Raw genomic sequence first — 15,273 nt, 5'->3', positions numbered from 1 at the left:
CTCTGCAGCGAGAGACAGGAGCCTGGGTAATGCCGGAGCTCTGCGCTGAGAGTACCTCTGTGTACTGTTCTCATATACACCCTAGTGCCCACCTATCACCTGTGTATATCCTCTGCAGCGAGAGACAGGAGCCTGGGTAATGCCGGAGCTCTGCGTTGAGAGTACCTCTGTGTACTGTTCTCATATACACCCTAGTGCCACCTATCACCTGTGTATATCCTCTGCAGCGAGAGACAGGAGCCTGGGTAATGCCGGAGCTCTGCACTGAGAGTACCTCTGTGTACTGGTCTCATATACACCCTAGTGCCACCTATCACCTGTGTATATCCTCTGCAGCGAGAGACAGGAGCCTGGGTAATGCCGGAGCTCTGCGTTGAGAGTACCTCTGTGTACTGTTCTCATATACACCCTAGTGCCACCTATCACCTGTGTATATCCTCTGCAGCGAGAGACAGGAGCCTGGGTAATGCCGGAGCTCTGCGCTGAGAGTACCTCTGTGTACTGGTCTCATATACACCCTAGTGCCACCTATCACCTGTGTATATCCTCTGCAGCGAGAGACAGGAGCCTGGGTAATGCCGGAGCTCTGCGCTGAGAGTACCTCTGTGTACTGGTCTCATATACACCCTAGTGCCACCTATCACCTGTGTATATCCTCTGCAGCGAGAGACAGGAGCCTGGGTAATGCCGGAGCTCTGCGCTGAGAGTACCTCTGTGTACTGGTCTCATATACACCCTAGTGCCCACCTATCACCTGTGTATATCCTCTGCAGCGAGAGACAGGAGCCTGGGTAATGCCGGAGCTCTGCACTGAGAGTACCTCTGTGTACTGGTCTCATATACACCCTGGTGCCACCTATCACCTGTGTATATCCTCTGCAGCGAGAGACAGGAGCCTGGGTAATGCCGGAGCTCTGCGCTGAGAGTACCTCTGGGCACAGGATAATGTGCTCACACATCACTGGAATGGTACCCTACATACTTACTGTTGTGTCACATTCTCCAATCACCCGAATCTCATCAGCTCTCAGCTCCACCTTCTGCTTCTTACCGGCGCTATTCACCAGCGTCCCGTGCACTTCCACCGAACTCCCAAAGCTGATAGCGCTGCGGGGAGACGGAACAGGCTCATTAGTATCAGTGCGGTAACAGTGTGGTGTGTGAGGGCGTGCGTGCGTCTGTGTGGGTGTGCGTGTGTGAGGGCGTGCGTGTGTGTGAGGGCGGGCAGGCGTGCGTGTGAGGGCGTGCATGCGTGTGTGTGCGTGAGGGCGTGCATGTGCGTGAGGGCGTGCATGCGTGTGTGTGTGCGTGAGGGCGTGCATGCGTGTGTGTGTGCGTGAGGGCGTGCATGTGTGTGTGTGCGTGAGGGCGTGCATGCGTGTGTGTGCGTGAGGGCGTGCATGTGTGTGTGTTAGTGAAAACGCAGCCTGTTCCGCACTGCTTTATGTGTAGTATCAGATAAAATCGGTGTATGGCAGATGACGTCGTTTCCTATTCCACATTATAAAAACTGGGATTTCTTTACTTGGGTAAAATCTTTTACGCTTTATGAAGTGGGGGACCCCCGGCCCCGGCATACAGGGCCCCCTGTCAGACGTTTTAAATATATTAAGCTTCTATGGGACAGATGTACTAAGCCTTGGAGAATGATAAACCTGAGAGAGATAAACTTCCAACCAATCAGCTCCTGACGTTTTTCAAACACAGCCTGTAACATGACAGTTGCAAACAGATTTATTGGTACTTTATCTCTCTCCAAAGCTTAGTACATATGTCCCAATATCCCTATCCTGCAGGACACTCACTTATTCTTCGAACTGAGCCGCATCGGATGGAACAGGTAACAAAGAACAACGACAATGTCATTAAAACTTTAAAATGGAGAAAAAGGAAGTAACAGAAGCATAAGATTCACACTGGAGCACGGAGATGTCCCAAAAGCTACCCCTTAGCGTGGGTACAGTGCCTCAAGCACTGGAGGTTGGCGTCTGTCACATGACCAATGTTCAGACATCTTGTGGTTGCCATATTTTAGGCACCTGAGGACCGAGCAACAATTTCGGAGACAGATAAATGAGGAACCTAATGAGGTGATTGTACAACTAGATACAAGTGAGCTTATTCTGAACTGCCCTGGAACCGAAGTGTGTAAACCGCGCAGCCTCGGACGTACAGCATGCTACGTCCATGTAGAAACTGACACGCATCATCCGCACCTAATCCACTAAACAGAGATTAATTGTGTGCGCAGCATCATGTCGCCAGATTCTGGGATATTTCTGTTACTGACCGGTTTCTAAGACTGGGCTCAGCCACAATCTGGAGGCTTTCCAGGGAAGATCCGTCATTCACGTGGAGGAATAACACTTCCTTCTGCGCCCGGACGGAGCGGACCCATCCCTATGGGAAGAGACGGCACAAAATACAGGGAAATATCTATAAATAAGAGAGAGAGAGATAAAATAACATCCAATCAGATTCTAACGGTCACGTTACAGGCTGTGCAAGAAGAAAAAGACAGCAGCTGATCTCTCTCCAAGATTTGATAACTCTACCCCAATGACACAACAACAGAACACTGGGCCTAATTCAGAACTGATCGTAGCAGCAAATTTTTAAGCAATTGGGCAAAACCATGTGCACTGCAGGTGGGGCAGATGTAACATGTGCAGAGAGAGTTAGATTTGGGTGGGTTATATTGTTTCTGCGCAGGGTAAATACTGTCTGCTTTAGTTTTACACTGCAATTTAGATTTCAGTTTGAACACACCCCACCCACATCTAACTCTCTCTGCACATGTTACATCTGCCCGCCCCTGCACTGCACATGGTTTTGCCCATCTGTTAACAAATTTGCTGCTTCGATCAGGTCTGAATTAGGCCCACTGTGAGAATTCATACCCTGTTCCCCCAGAGAGGCTGCAGTGGGTCTGCCGGTTAGGAAGCTACATTTTTGACATCTATGTTTTTTTTGCAAAACAGTTTGTGTTAAAAAAAAAAAAAGAAAAGTAAATGAATAAAGGGAGAACGAGAAGATACCTGAACTTTGATGTTTTTTGTGTCTCCGTCCACTTTCCCAAGCGCTTCACGCACACTTATCCCGGCAGCTACCGCCAGGCGCCTACGGTGGCAGTGACGCCAAGGACATAGGCCCAGTAAAGCGGCAGCCAGCTTCCTCGGTGCATACATGGCTCATGCAGGACAGGGACTGCTGTATGGATGGCTCAGGGTCACAGGTCACCGACGCTTGCAGCCTCTGTAATCAAGAATAAAATCCATGAGAAACCTCTACTGTAATGCGTCTTATCACTGTGTAACAAGCACATTTCAGGCAGGAGAGGGCAGTAAGAGCTGCACACAGCCCCACGTACACTACTAATGATGGATAAACCAGAAATGGGGTTTCTATCTGCCACTGACACGCACACTTGCGACTTTTACTAAATACCTTCTAGTTTCCTTTTGTACTTTTCAGTCGTCTTCGTGTTATTATCCGCAGATGTGACACAACGCTGCTCCCGCTATACATCTGGCTCCAATCTATAGAGCACAGCTGAGCTAAACTCCTGATGACATCAATACATGGCTGAAAAGCACAGGACGACGCTAGAAACAGTAGTTCTGGCTGCAGAGCGCAGGGATCGGGTCTTTGTGCCCAAGCCTTCAGAGCGTACATGAAAATGGGGTGTGCCATTTTATGCCACAAAGGGGACGTGTACATCGCTTCCCCAGCCGGTGAGAGTGCTCCCTCCGTACCTTTCTCCACAGTATCATACTGCAGGCCGTGGGTGGGACAGTGCTAGAGAAGGATGGTTGGAGGGGGTGCATAATATAGTAACATTTATATATTTATTTTGTTCTTATTTATTTACAGTTACATTTATAGAGCCAGCATATACTGTTGCTCTTTACAATTAGTAACAAACGGTAATCAAACAAGACTGAGTAAAAACAACAGACAGACACTGAGGTATTAGGGCCCTGCTCACAGGCGTATACTCTATAAGGAAATAGGTACGTGATGCACAAGGCTCTATGCTATATAGTGGGGTAGTAGTTGATTTACCGACAGAAACACAGTTCCGACAGCAATTGACAGACAGTCAAAATACAGACACGGTCAATAATAGGATTTTGGTACTTACCAGGTAAATCCTTTTCTTTGAATCCATAGGGGGCACTGGAGTACTCTTGGGATATGGACGGCTTCCGCAGGAACAGGGTACTAAATATTCAAATTCAGTAACACTCCTCCCCTCCATACTCCCAGAGTACCTCAGTGTTTTTTACTAAGCCGAACAGGAGCGATAGAGAGGTTGACAATGGAGAATTACCTATAACATAACGGACAACCATAAAGTTGACGCATAACGTAACTGACAACGAAACAGTTGACACCATAACCGATAGAACTTGAAACTTTGAACCAGTCGGTGAGAATGTGTTACCATAAGATCCACTGAACTTACCACAACCAGGTAAAACTGCTCTGGGTGGGCGTCCAGTGCCCCCTATGGATTCAAAGAAAAGGATTTACCTGGTAAGTACCAAAATCCTATTTTCTTTTTCATCCACTAGGGGTCACTGGAGTACTCTTGGGACGTACCAAAGCTTCCCCCGTGGGCGGGAGAGCTGTTTGGCACCTGTAACACTAGGCGGCCAAAGCTAGATGCTGATGCCGCAAAAGTATCAAACTTGTAAAAGCGCACAAACGTGTGCACTGAAGACCATGTAGCCGCCCGGCAAAGCTGCGTCGTAGAAGCTCCCCGACCAGCTGCCCATGAAGTTCCCACAGAACGTGTGGAATGAGCTGTTACTGATGTAGGCGGCTGTAACCTAGCCTGAAGGTAAGCCTGACGTATGGTCAGTTTTATCCATCTGGATAAGGTCTGCTTAGAAGCTGGCCAACCCATCTTGGCAGCATCATAGAGAACAAACAACGTGTCCGTCTTACGAACTGTAGACGTTCGGGATACATAAACGCGGAATGCGCGTACCACATCCAGAGTTCCAGAATGTCCCGTTAACACAGGAACTACTATTGGTTGATTGATGTGAAAAGATGACACTACCTTTGGTAAGAAATCGGGATTCGTCCGAAGTTCCGCTCTGTCATCATGAAACACCAAATACGGCGGCTTGCATGACAAGGCACCCAAATCTGAAACACGCCTTGCCGAAGCTAAGGCCAGTAGAAAAATGGTTTTCCAAGTGAGAAACTTAATATCCACTTGTTGTAAGTGTTCAAAATATGAAGACTGTAAGAAGTCTAAAACCAGATTCAAGTCCCATGGCGCTGTAGGTGGAATGAATGGAGGCTGTACTCTGAGTACACCTTGCAGAAAAGTGTGTACCGACGGCAATAGAGCCAATCGTCTTTGAAAGTAAATAGACAAAGCAGATACCTGCACTTTTAGTGGAGATAAACGCAGTCCGCCATCTAACCCCGTCTGTAGAAATAACAAAAGACGGGATAACTTGAAAGATGATGTCGGAGACTTCTGAGCTTCACACCAACCTACATAGGCACGCCAAATTCTGTAATAATGAGCGGCCGTAACCGGCTTCCTAGCTCGTAACATGGTTGGTATAACCGATTCTGGAATGCCCTTTTTCCTTAAAAGGGCGGTCTCAACAGCCACCCCGTCAACCGCAGCCGCGCTAAAACGGGGTAAAGGAACAGGAACTGTTGTAACAGGTCCGGACGTAGTGGGAGCGGCCAAGGATCGTCTGCGAGTAGTCCGCGGAGATACGAGAACCAAGCTCTCCGAGGCCCATGAGGCGCCACTAGTATGACTGTGGTGGACTCTCTTTTGATCCGTTTTAACAACAGAGGGAGCAGCGGAAACGGTGGAAACAGATACACGAGGCTGTACGGTCACGCGATTGTGAGAGCATCCACCACCATTGCCTTTGGATGTCGCGTTCTGGACACATACTGGGGCGTTTGATGATTGTGGCGAGATGCCATCAGGTCCACTGGAGGATAACCCCACCTCCGGACCAACATGTGAAACACTTCTGGATTTAATGCCCATTCTCCTGGATGAAAATCCCGACGGCTGAGATAATCCGCCTCCCAGGTGTCCACTCCCGGAATGAACACTGCCGACAATATCACTTGGTGATGGTCGGCCCAATTGTGGATTCGAGCTACTGCCCGCATTGCCATGCGGCTTCTCGCTCCTCCTTGTGTTGATGCATGCGACTGCCGTCGCGTTGTCTGACTGCACCTGGACAGTCTGAGACCGAAGCATGTGCACTGCTTGTCGTAGCGCATTGTAAATTGGCCGGAGTTCCAGAACATTTATAGACAGCAATCCTTCGTGATCCGCCCAGAGACCCTGGAGCTGACAATTTTGAACTACAGCTCCCCAACCTCTGAGACTCGCGTCTGTCGTTAGAATTATCCAATTCCAGGCGCCGAACCGTTTCCCTGCGGTTCGATTGTGTACTTGGCTCGACCACTGTGCGAGCACATCCAGTTGAAAAGGACGTGAGTGAAATCTTCCGAACTGAAGCGCTTCGAAAGCCATCACCATTGTGGCTAAGAGGCGAATGCACAAATGTACCGAGACTGTGCGTGGTACTTTCTGTTCTGGTAGGTAAATTCTTTGATTTACCGCCTTGAGAATCATACCTAGGAATTGAAGTCGTTGAGACGGAATTAGATGTGATTTCTTGAAGTCGACAATCCAACCGTGCTGAACTAGTACATTGTACGTTAGCAACGCATGTTGGAGAAGCATCTGTTGAGACGGAGCTTTGATGAGCAGATCGTCCAAGTACGGAACTAGTATCACTCCCAGAGATCTGAGATGAGCTATCAACACAGACCACACTTTGGTGAATACCCGAGGCGCTGACGAGAGGGCAAACGGTAGAGGCTGAAACTGGTAATAGTTCTGCCGTACTGATTGAGATCCTCTAAGTTCAATATGTGCGTGACGGAGCCATCCGGCTTTGGTACCACAACCAGACTGGAATAATAACCCTGACCTTGTTGGTGTACAGGGACCGGAAGCAAACTGCTGAATCCAGCAGGGACTGAATGGCAATTTGCCGAACCTCCCTCTTGTTGTCCGACAGAGGCAGTCCTGTCTTGAAAAACCGCAGTGGCGGGAGACAGTCTAAATCTATTTTGTAATCTTTTAACACTAAATTGCGGATCCACCCATCTGTGGATCTGAAGGCGTGCTCCCACCAATGGAGATCCGAGACGGCTGGGAGTCGTCATGCCACTGGCTTGTCGGTGACCTCAGCGTCCTGACAACTGGTGTTGGTTTGTAGGAAACCACGTCCTCGACCTCGTCTACCAAGCATGGCTGTTCCTCTACCACGGCCTCGAAAGGGCTGAGGTCTAGAGGATTTGAACGCCGGGGTCGAGTATTTCCTTCTAGGTACCGTTGGAGGCAATGGTAGGAAAACAGACTTTCCTCCCGTGGCCGTAGAAATACATTCTTCCAGATCAGGACCAAACCACTTCTCGCCACCGTAAGGGAAACTCTCTTGACTTCTTACTCCGCTTGCCAAGAACGCAGCCAGAGTGCTCGTCGTGCTGTAACTAGCGACGATGAAAAGAGAGAAGTGAGCTGACAGACGTCAGTAGAAGCTGTACATAGATACTCAGCGGCTTCACAGATGTGATCAGCGAGAAGTATAAGGTGATCGTCATGTAGCGCGTTAGTTACCCAAATGCCAACCAAACCAGGTCTAAGCAAGGTTCCTGCTGCTATATACATGGACTTTAGCATCCTATATTACGGCCTGAAGGGTCTTCATAAGTTTTGACACAGACGAATCCTCCAATTGCGGATTCACCCATGTTACTGACTCTGGAAACGGGTAACTGGACTTAAATCGGCGAGGTATAGAACCATTTATCCGGATTCTTCTTCGTTTCTACTAACATCATATCAAGAGATTCCGAAACAGGAAAACCCATTGCTCTGTCGTTTAGTAAATACGACCTCATCATATGGCAGCGGCTCCTTAGTCTCTGTAAACTGCAGAGACGGACGCACTGGCCTGATGAGATTATCAATGCCCGGGCTGTCAAAATCTTCACTATCTGACTGTTGGTCTAATTCGCTCTCCTCACCCTCAGCTTGCGCAGTGAGGTCTGGCATAGAATCGTCAGAATGCAACATAGCAGAAACTGGTAAATCATAAAACAAATGAAATTTATCCCTTCTTCCCAAAGGGGACTAGGACCTTTGCAAAGGCTAAGAGCCCTCCGGTAGTTCTGGCGGTCTTACCCGAGGCTCAGATCTTGCTGCTTCCCGCTCGTGTCGAGCGGCGGCCTCTGATTGCAACCCAGCCATTACATGTGCTAACATAGACCATGGAGGGTCCGGGGATGGAACCGGCCGGAGTGTGGTAGATACATTGACAGACATTACAATATACAAAGACAGACACTTCCACGACTCAGTAAAATTGTTACTAAGGTGTGTAATATATATATATATATATATATATATATGGCCGCAGTGCAGTGCACGTGGCCAATACTATATGAAACCTGATAGGAAATTCCCCATTACACCCCTGCGCCTCCGGTGGAGTAGAGATGTAGTACAGGAACGTTCTGGAATCATAGGAAGACACAGGAAACATGTTAAAAAGGCCCACATTCCATGCTTACAGTTAGAATCACAGGGCAGGTTACAATACATGACTTTATAACCTGTACCTGACATTGCCTTTAATATAGGCTTAACAGCCTATTAATATAACCCATGCAGCAAAATATACCCCATGCAGCATATTATACCCCATGCAGCATAGTATTATGTAATATGGCAGGCAGCCATGCAGCCTATGCTTTTCCCTCCTTGCAGCTGCGCTGCCTGTGTGCAGACCTCTCCCCCCTCCCCCTGTGCTCCGTGTAGCGCTGTGTCTCAGCGGGGAGCGGTAGCCGGGGAGCCGGACCTGTCCGGAGTAAGTGCAGGGAGGCGGGGAGCGCGCTATAAGTAGAGCGGCCGTGATGGAAGTGTGGCCGGCGGGTGTGCACGGAGTGCGGCGGGCCGGAGCGGCGTGGAGCGGCTCTTGGCGGCGGGGCTGTGCTGCGGCGGGCGCTGAGCCCCGGACGGAGCGGCTGGGGCGGGCGGCCGGGATTAGCGGCGGGTGCGGGAGTCGGTTACAACACGGACCCCACACAGCGGGGCGGCAGCGTGCGCTGACCGCCCCGTCCCCCCAGCATACCTAGTCTCCTGTAGGGAGGGCTGCGACGGGGCTTCTATCTGTAAGCTCCGTCCAGCTCTTGCAGCAGTCAGTGAGTGAGCTGCGTGTGGCTGTGAGGGTGCTCTCTGTGAGGACCGACACGCCATGCGCTGCTCCGTGCAGCGGCACCATCCCGGACCCATGTTTTAAGTAGAAACTGGGAAGGGATGTGTCTTAAGTTGTAAAAATAAAAATAAAATATTCACTAAGTGTGGGAGCCCCCACACCAGCCCTGTTGCTCCGACGAGCACAGAAAAAACACTGAGGTACTCTGGGAGTATGGAGGGGAGGAGTGTTACTGAATTTGAATATTCAGTGCCCTGTTCCTGTGGAAGCCGTCCATATCCCAAGAGAACTCCAGTGACCCCTAGTGGATGAAAAAGAAATACCGACATTCATTATACCGACGTGCTCAATACGCCGACATAGGGGTCAATTCATGAAGCAGTGAAAAGAGTGGAGAAGTGAGCCAGTGGAAAAGTTGCCCATGGCAACCAATCAGCTGCTCCGTACAATGGTATAGTATGCAAATGATAAAGGTTACTTCAATGCTGAATGGTCGCCATGAGCAACTTCTCCACACTTTTCACTCCGTCATAATAGGCCCCATAGTCAGAATCCGACATTTGAAATGCAGACATGTCAAAATGCGTTTAAGGAATTTTTGTCCACAAACAGACTTGTCCATACTTTACTATCCCAGTGGACCTGGAGGGGGAATATCACAATGTGCCAGAAGCATGGCGAGTGCAGCGAGCCATGTGAGGGGACGCGGTACACTTACGCAGTGTCCATGTCGACCTATGTCGTCATTGACACAAAACCCCCATAAAAACTCATGTCGGTATTTAGAAATGGCGGCATTTCAAATGTCGGTATTCTGACTATGTCGGCATTTTGAACATGTCTGAAAATGATTGTCGGTATTTTGACCGTGTCGGTATTTTGACTGTCGGTAAATCCTACTGAACCAATATAGTGCATATTGGTCCACTCAGACGGCAGAGGTCTTTGGTGGGCTGTATCATCCAGTCACAAAGCTACGCTGGCCTGGGGTCAGGAGGATGTGTGAGCCTAGAGAACGTTGTGTATGGACTGTATAGAGGTGAAGTCATTGGGTAGGATAGCTTATTAAGGTTATGTGGGTCCAGCTGGCATGTGATATGCTGCCTGGAGGGGAACCAGGGTGAGGGGTAGGGCTTGGTGGTGTAGGAGACCTTGACGCCAGTTACCCTGGGCAATGTTCTGCCTCTGGTAATAGATGAAGGTCTAGCATGATTATCCTTCTCTGCAGGGTTGCACTGGCCAGCAGATTCACAATACAGCTCTCAGGGTGAGATGCCATCAGATCAAGTATTACACATTTCCATTTCCCGATAACAGAGAAGCCCTATACTGTAGGGCAGGAGTATTTGATATGCAGCCCTCCAGGTGCTGTGAGACTGCACATTCCACAGTTACGCTATTAGGATATGCTGGGATGTGTAGTTCCACAGCAGCTGAATGACCGCATGTTGAGTACCCCTGTTGTAGGGTATATACACCCATCAGCCATAACGGGAGAGTCTTCACTCCCTACACACATCTATGAGCCTTTGACGCCCATGACCCCGTCAACGGTTGCCCTTCCTTGGACGGTACTAACCACTACATACCGGGAACACCCCACAAGACCTGCCATTTTGGAGGTGCACTGACCCAGTCATATAGATCACAATTTGGCCTTGATAAAAGTCACTCAGATCCTTATGTTTGCCCATCATTCCTGCTTCTACCTCATCAAGGTCAAGAAGAGACTGGTCACTTACTGCCTAATATATCACACCCCCGACAGGTGCCAGTGTAAAGATGGGTACACGCTAGACGATGTGCTAGTGTTTCCCCTCCTGGGCCGGGCGATATCACACAGCGGCGTCATGCCGCGGCGGCTGGTGCATGCAGCTTTGGACGAGGAGACCAAATTGAGCTGCATGCACGGCCTAGAACGAGGATCGTGAACGGCCCACGTGGGCGGCGCATCACTAGTCGTCTGCTGCATACACACTGAGCGATATAGTAAACTATATCGCTCAGGAGGGGAAAAATGAGCGATATTGGGCCTAATGCAGACCTGATTGCTCGCTAGCTATTTTTTACAGCGCTGCGATCAGATAGTCGCCGCCCATAGGGGGAGTGTTTTTGCTTTGCAAGTGTGCGATCGCATGTGCAGCCGAGCAGTACAAAAAAGTTTTGTGCAGTCTCTGAGTTGCCCAGAACTTACTCAGCCGATGCAATCACTTCAGCCTCTCATAGTAACCAGAGGACTCCCAATATTCCAGGAGTCTCCCAGACACTCTGGGAGGGGAGGCAAGTATGAGTCTGAGTTAGAGCAAGAACAATGTGGTATCACAGGACACTACATCATACAGGGTATCCGGATGATAGGTCGACAGTTAAAAGGTCAAAACACAGTGGGTTCAAGCTTCAAAACATCAGTAAACTTGTCAAGAACATGAAGTAAACTAATTTAACATTTAGAAGTATATTCAATTGAAGTCGGATCTATTCCGACATTCATCTGTGGGAATGAATCCGACCTGGGATATTCAATGTCATCTCAATTCGACTTTTAAAAAAGTCGAATTGAGATGCGGGAGCTGAGACAGGGGAGAGCCGCCGGCAGACGGGGGAGAGCAGCGCTACAGCAGCGGCTATATAGCCGCTGCACTCCCCCGCCTGCCTACGGCTCCCCCCCCCCCCGGGGGGGACGCTGCTGTGAGCGGCGGCTGTGACACATCCTCACTTCGACTTTTTTTAAAGCACATGGATCGGCAGCTATTCCGCCGATCCACGTGCTTTTCGACAAGTCCTAAAAAAGTCGAAAACTGACGTCTTTTCAACAGCTTTTTACTTCAATTGAATATACCCCTTAAACTGCTACTTTATAATGTAACACATTGGGAGGGAGGTATAGTGAGGTAAAAAAGCCTTGCTTACCTCGCACCCAATTTTGGATTACCAAGGGTATGCGCGTTCCTGATACCTGCGGTATCCAATTAAAAAGTTTTCACCAGTGAAAACCTTATGAAGTGTGAAAAAAAAAAAAAAGATACACACTTCTCCAGGGGTCTCCCCTCCATCTTATCACTGACGAGGGGGCTGCTGTGAGGCGCAAGAACTCCTGGGAGATGTTGTTCTCCCAACGGCCCAATCCAGGGGGATGACACTGTTCACCAGAGAACCATCCGGGGGGGGGAGGGGGAATGACACATACACACAGACACTCATGCACACATACACTCACTGCTGTTGCAGAGTTCTGATAAGTAAATAGAGACTAATTAAGCTAATTGGAAACTTCCAATGAACGATTTTAGAAAAAATCAGGCCTGCTCTGGAGGAGCGAGAAGGGAAAAAAAGACGCAGTGATTTCTATAGAAATCACTGTGTTCCATATTCTGTTACGCAATTAAATACCAAAACCACGCAGCTGTGGGAAAAACCCAGCACCGCATGGTTTTTAATATTCCCCATCAATTGGATTCCCCCCTTAGCGTACTTCATATTTACAACAAGTTTACTGATGTTCTGGAGCAGTTGAGTTATGCAGACCTCAGGGGGGCCTCGCGTTCTGAACTTGAACCAACACAGTGCTGCAATCCATCAGTAGGACCCTACAGCACCACAATAACTTGAGAGCCACAGCAGCGTCTAGTTTCTGTTCGTGGAGAGGACCTTTCCCATAAGCCCAAAAACTATTTGGAATAATAACCTATGGCGAGCGAAGCGAGACACCGAGCCCGAAGCGTGGTGAGTGAAGGGAGCCCGCGAGGGTCCAATGGTGCACAGAAAAAAAAAAATTCACCTCAAACGGAGAAAACATTTAGGTACTGTAAGGGCGGAAGTTCTCTCCTCCCCTCTCGTTATGTCATTTCCAGGTCCTGATCACGAAGGGAACATAGACACAACCGGAGAACCTCATGCAAGTGTCATATACATATACCCCTTTCACACCGCACAAATAACCCAGTATATTGCCGGGTCGACGTGCAAGGGGTAAATTCCAAATATGGTGGCCAATCCCAGGTTCGGGATCGGTGGGATCCCGGGATTTAGGGCCAAAAATGGCCGTGATTCAATCCTGGGATTGGAAGCTCCAATCCCGGGGATTGAGGGATCAGCGTTGAGCGTCCACAGGACGCTCAGACGCTGCCCGGCTTCCTTCTTCTGGCTGCGCAGCGTGAGAGGTCACGCTGCGCCGCCAGCAGCGATCAGAGGATGTTCTCCTCCCACTCGCCCCCGGTATATGGTGAGTTATATGTGCGGGGTGGGGTGGGGTGGGGTGGGGTGGGGTGGGGCGGGGCGAGGGGGCGGCCACCTAGCTAAAAGCCAATCCCGGAATAGCCCATTTTTCAATCCCGATGCCCGGGATTGAAAAAATGGCCCGGGATTGGCTTCCTTAGTTCCAAATTCCAGGGTCGCCTGACCAAGTATTTCAACCCGTGAAAAAATAAGAATTTACTCACCGGTAATTCTATTTCTCGTAGTCCGTAGTGGATGCTGGGGACTCCGTAAGGACCATGGGAATAGACGGGCTCCGCAGGAGACTGGGCACTCTAAAGAAAGATTAGGTACTATCTGGTGTGCACTGGCTCCTCCCTCTATGCCCCTCCTCCAGACCTCAGTTAGAGAAACTGTGCCCGGAAGAGCTTACATTACAAGGAAAGGATTTTGGAATCCCGGGTAAGACTCATACCAGCCACACCAATCACACCGTATAACTCGTGATAAACTTACCCAGTTAACAGTATGAAAAACAACTGAGCATCACTCAACGGATGCCACATAACAATAACCCTTTATTAAGCAATAACTATATACACGTATTGCAGAAAGTCCGCACTTGGGACGGGCGCCCAGCATCCACTACGGACTACGAGAAATAGAATTACCGGTGAGTACATTCTTATTTTCTCTAACGTCCTAGTGGATGCTGGGGACTCCGTAAGGACCATGGGGATTATACCAAAGCTCCCAAACGGGCGGGAGAGTGCAGATGACTCTGCAGCACCGAATGGGCAAACACAAGGTCCTCCTCAGCCAGGGTATCAAACTTGTAGAATTTTGCAAATGTGTTTGAACCCGACCAAGTAGCAGCTCGGCAAAGCTGTAATGCCGAGACCCCTCGGCCAGCCGCCCAAGAAGAGCCCACCTTCCTTGTGGAATGGGCTTTCACTGATTTTGGATGCGGCAATCCCGCCACAGAATGAGCCTGCTGAATTGTGTTACAGATCCAGCGAGCAATAGTTTGCTTTGAAGCAGGATCACCCAGCTTGTTGGGCGCATACAGGATAAAGAGCGAGTCAGTCTTCCTGACTCCAGCCGTTCTGGTTACATAAACCTTCAAAGCCCTGACTACGTCAAGCAACTTGGAATCCTCCAAGTCATGAGTAGCTGCAGGCACCACAATAGGTTGTTTGAAATGAAAAGATGACACCACCTTTGGCAGAAACTGCGGACAGGTCCGCAATTCTGCCCTGTCCATATGGAAAACCAGATAGGGGCTTTTACATGACAAAGCCGCCAATTCTGACACACGCCTAGCTGAGGCTAATGCCAACTGCATGACCACTTTCCACGTGAGATACTTTAGCTCCACTGTCTTAAGTGGCTCAAACCAGTGGGATTTCAGGAAATCCAACACCACGTTAAGATCCCAAGGTGCCACTGGTGGCACAAAAGGAGGCTGAATACGCAGCACTCCCTTAAGAAACATCTGAACCTCAGGCAGTGAAGCCAGTTCTTTTTGAAAGAAAATGGATAGGGCCGAAATCTGGACCTTTATGGACCCTAATTTTAGGCCCACAGTCACCCCTGACTGTAGGAAGTGCAGGAATCGACCCAGCTGGAATTCCTCTGTAGGGGCCTTCCTGGCCTCACACCAAGCAACATATTTTCGCCATATACGGTGATAATGTTTTGCTGTCACGTCCTTCCTAGCCTTTATCAGCGTAGGAATAACTTCATCCGGAATGCCCTTTTCTGCTAGGATCCGGCGTTCAACCGCCAT

At 49.4% G+C, this 15,273-nt stretch overlaps 1 protein-coding gene across 3 annotated transcripts in view; it reads right to left on the bottom strand.

Moving 5' to 3' along the window:
- Positions 1-15,273, bottom strand: part of NARS2 (asparaginyl-tRNA synthetase 2, mitochondrial) — an 83,204-nt gene that overhangs the window by 63,159 nt on the left and 4,772 nt on the right. For all 3 annotated transcript variants that reach the window (XM_063951315.1, XM_063951311.1, XM_063951312.1), the window contains exons 2-4: positions 3,039-3,255; positions 2,291-2,400; positions 987-1,107 (exon numbers count right to left, since the gene is read on the bottom strand). In XM_063951315.1, coding sequence (XP_063807385.1) covers positions 987-1,107; positions 2,291-2,400; positions 3,039-3,188 — 381 coding nt within the window. In that variant the 5' untranslated portion in view covers positions 3,189-3,255. The remainder of the gene's footprint in view (positions 1-986; positions 1,108-2,290; positions 2,401-3,038; positions 3,256-15,273) is intronic.

This window comes from Pseudophryne corroboree, chromosome 2 (genome assembly GCF_028390025.1).
Source record: "Pseudophryne corroboree isolate aPseCor3 chromosome 2, aPseCor3.hap2, whole genome shotgun sequence".
In the NCBI taxonomy this organism is placed as follows: domain Eukaryota; kingdom Metazoa; phylum Chordata; class Amphibia; order Anura; family Myobatrachidae; genus Pseudophryne; species Pseudophryne corroboree.
This window is presented reverse-complemented; position numbering and strand designations above follow the sequence as displayed.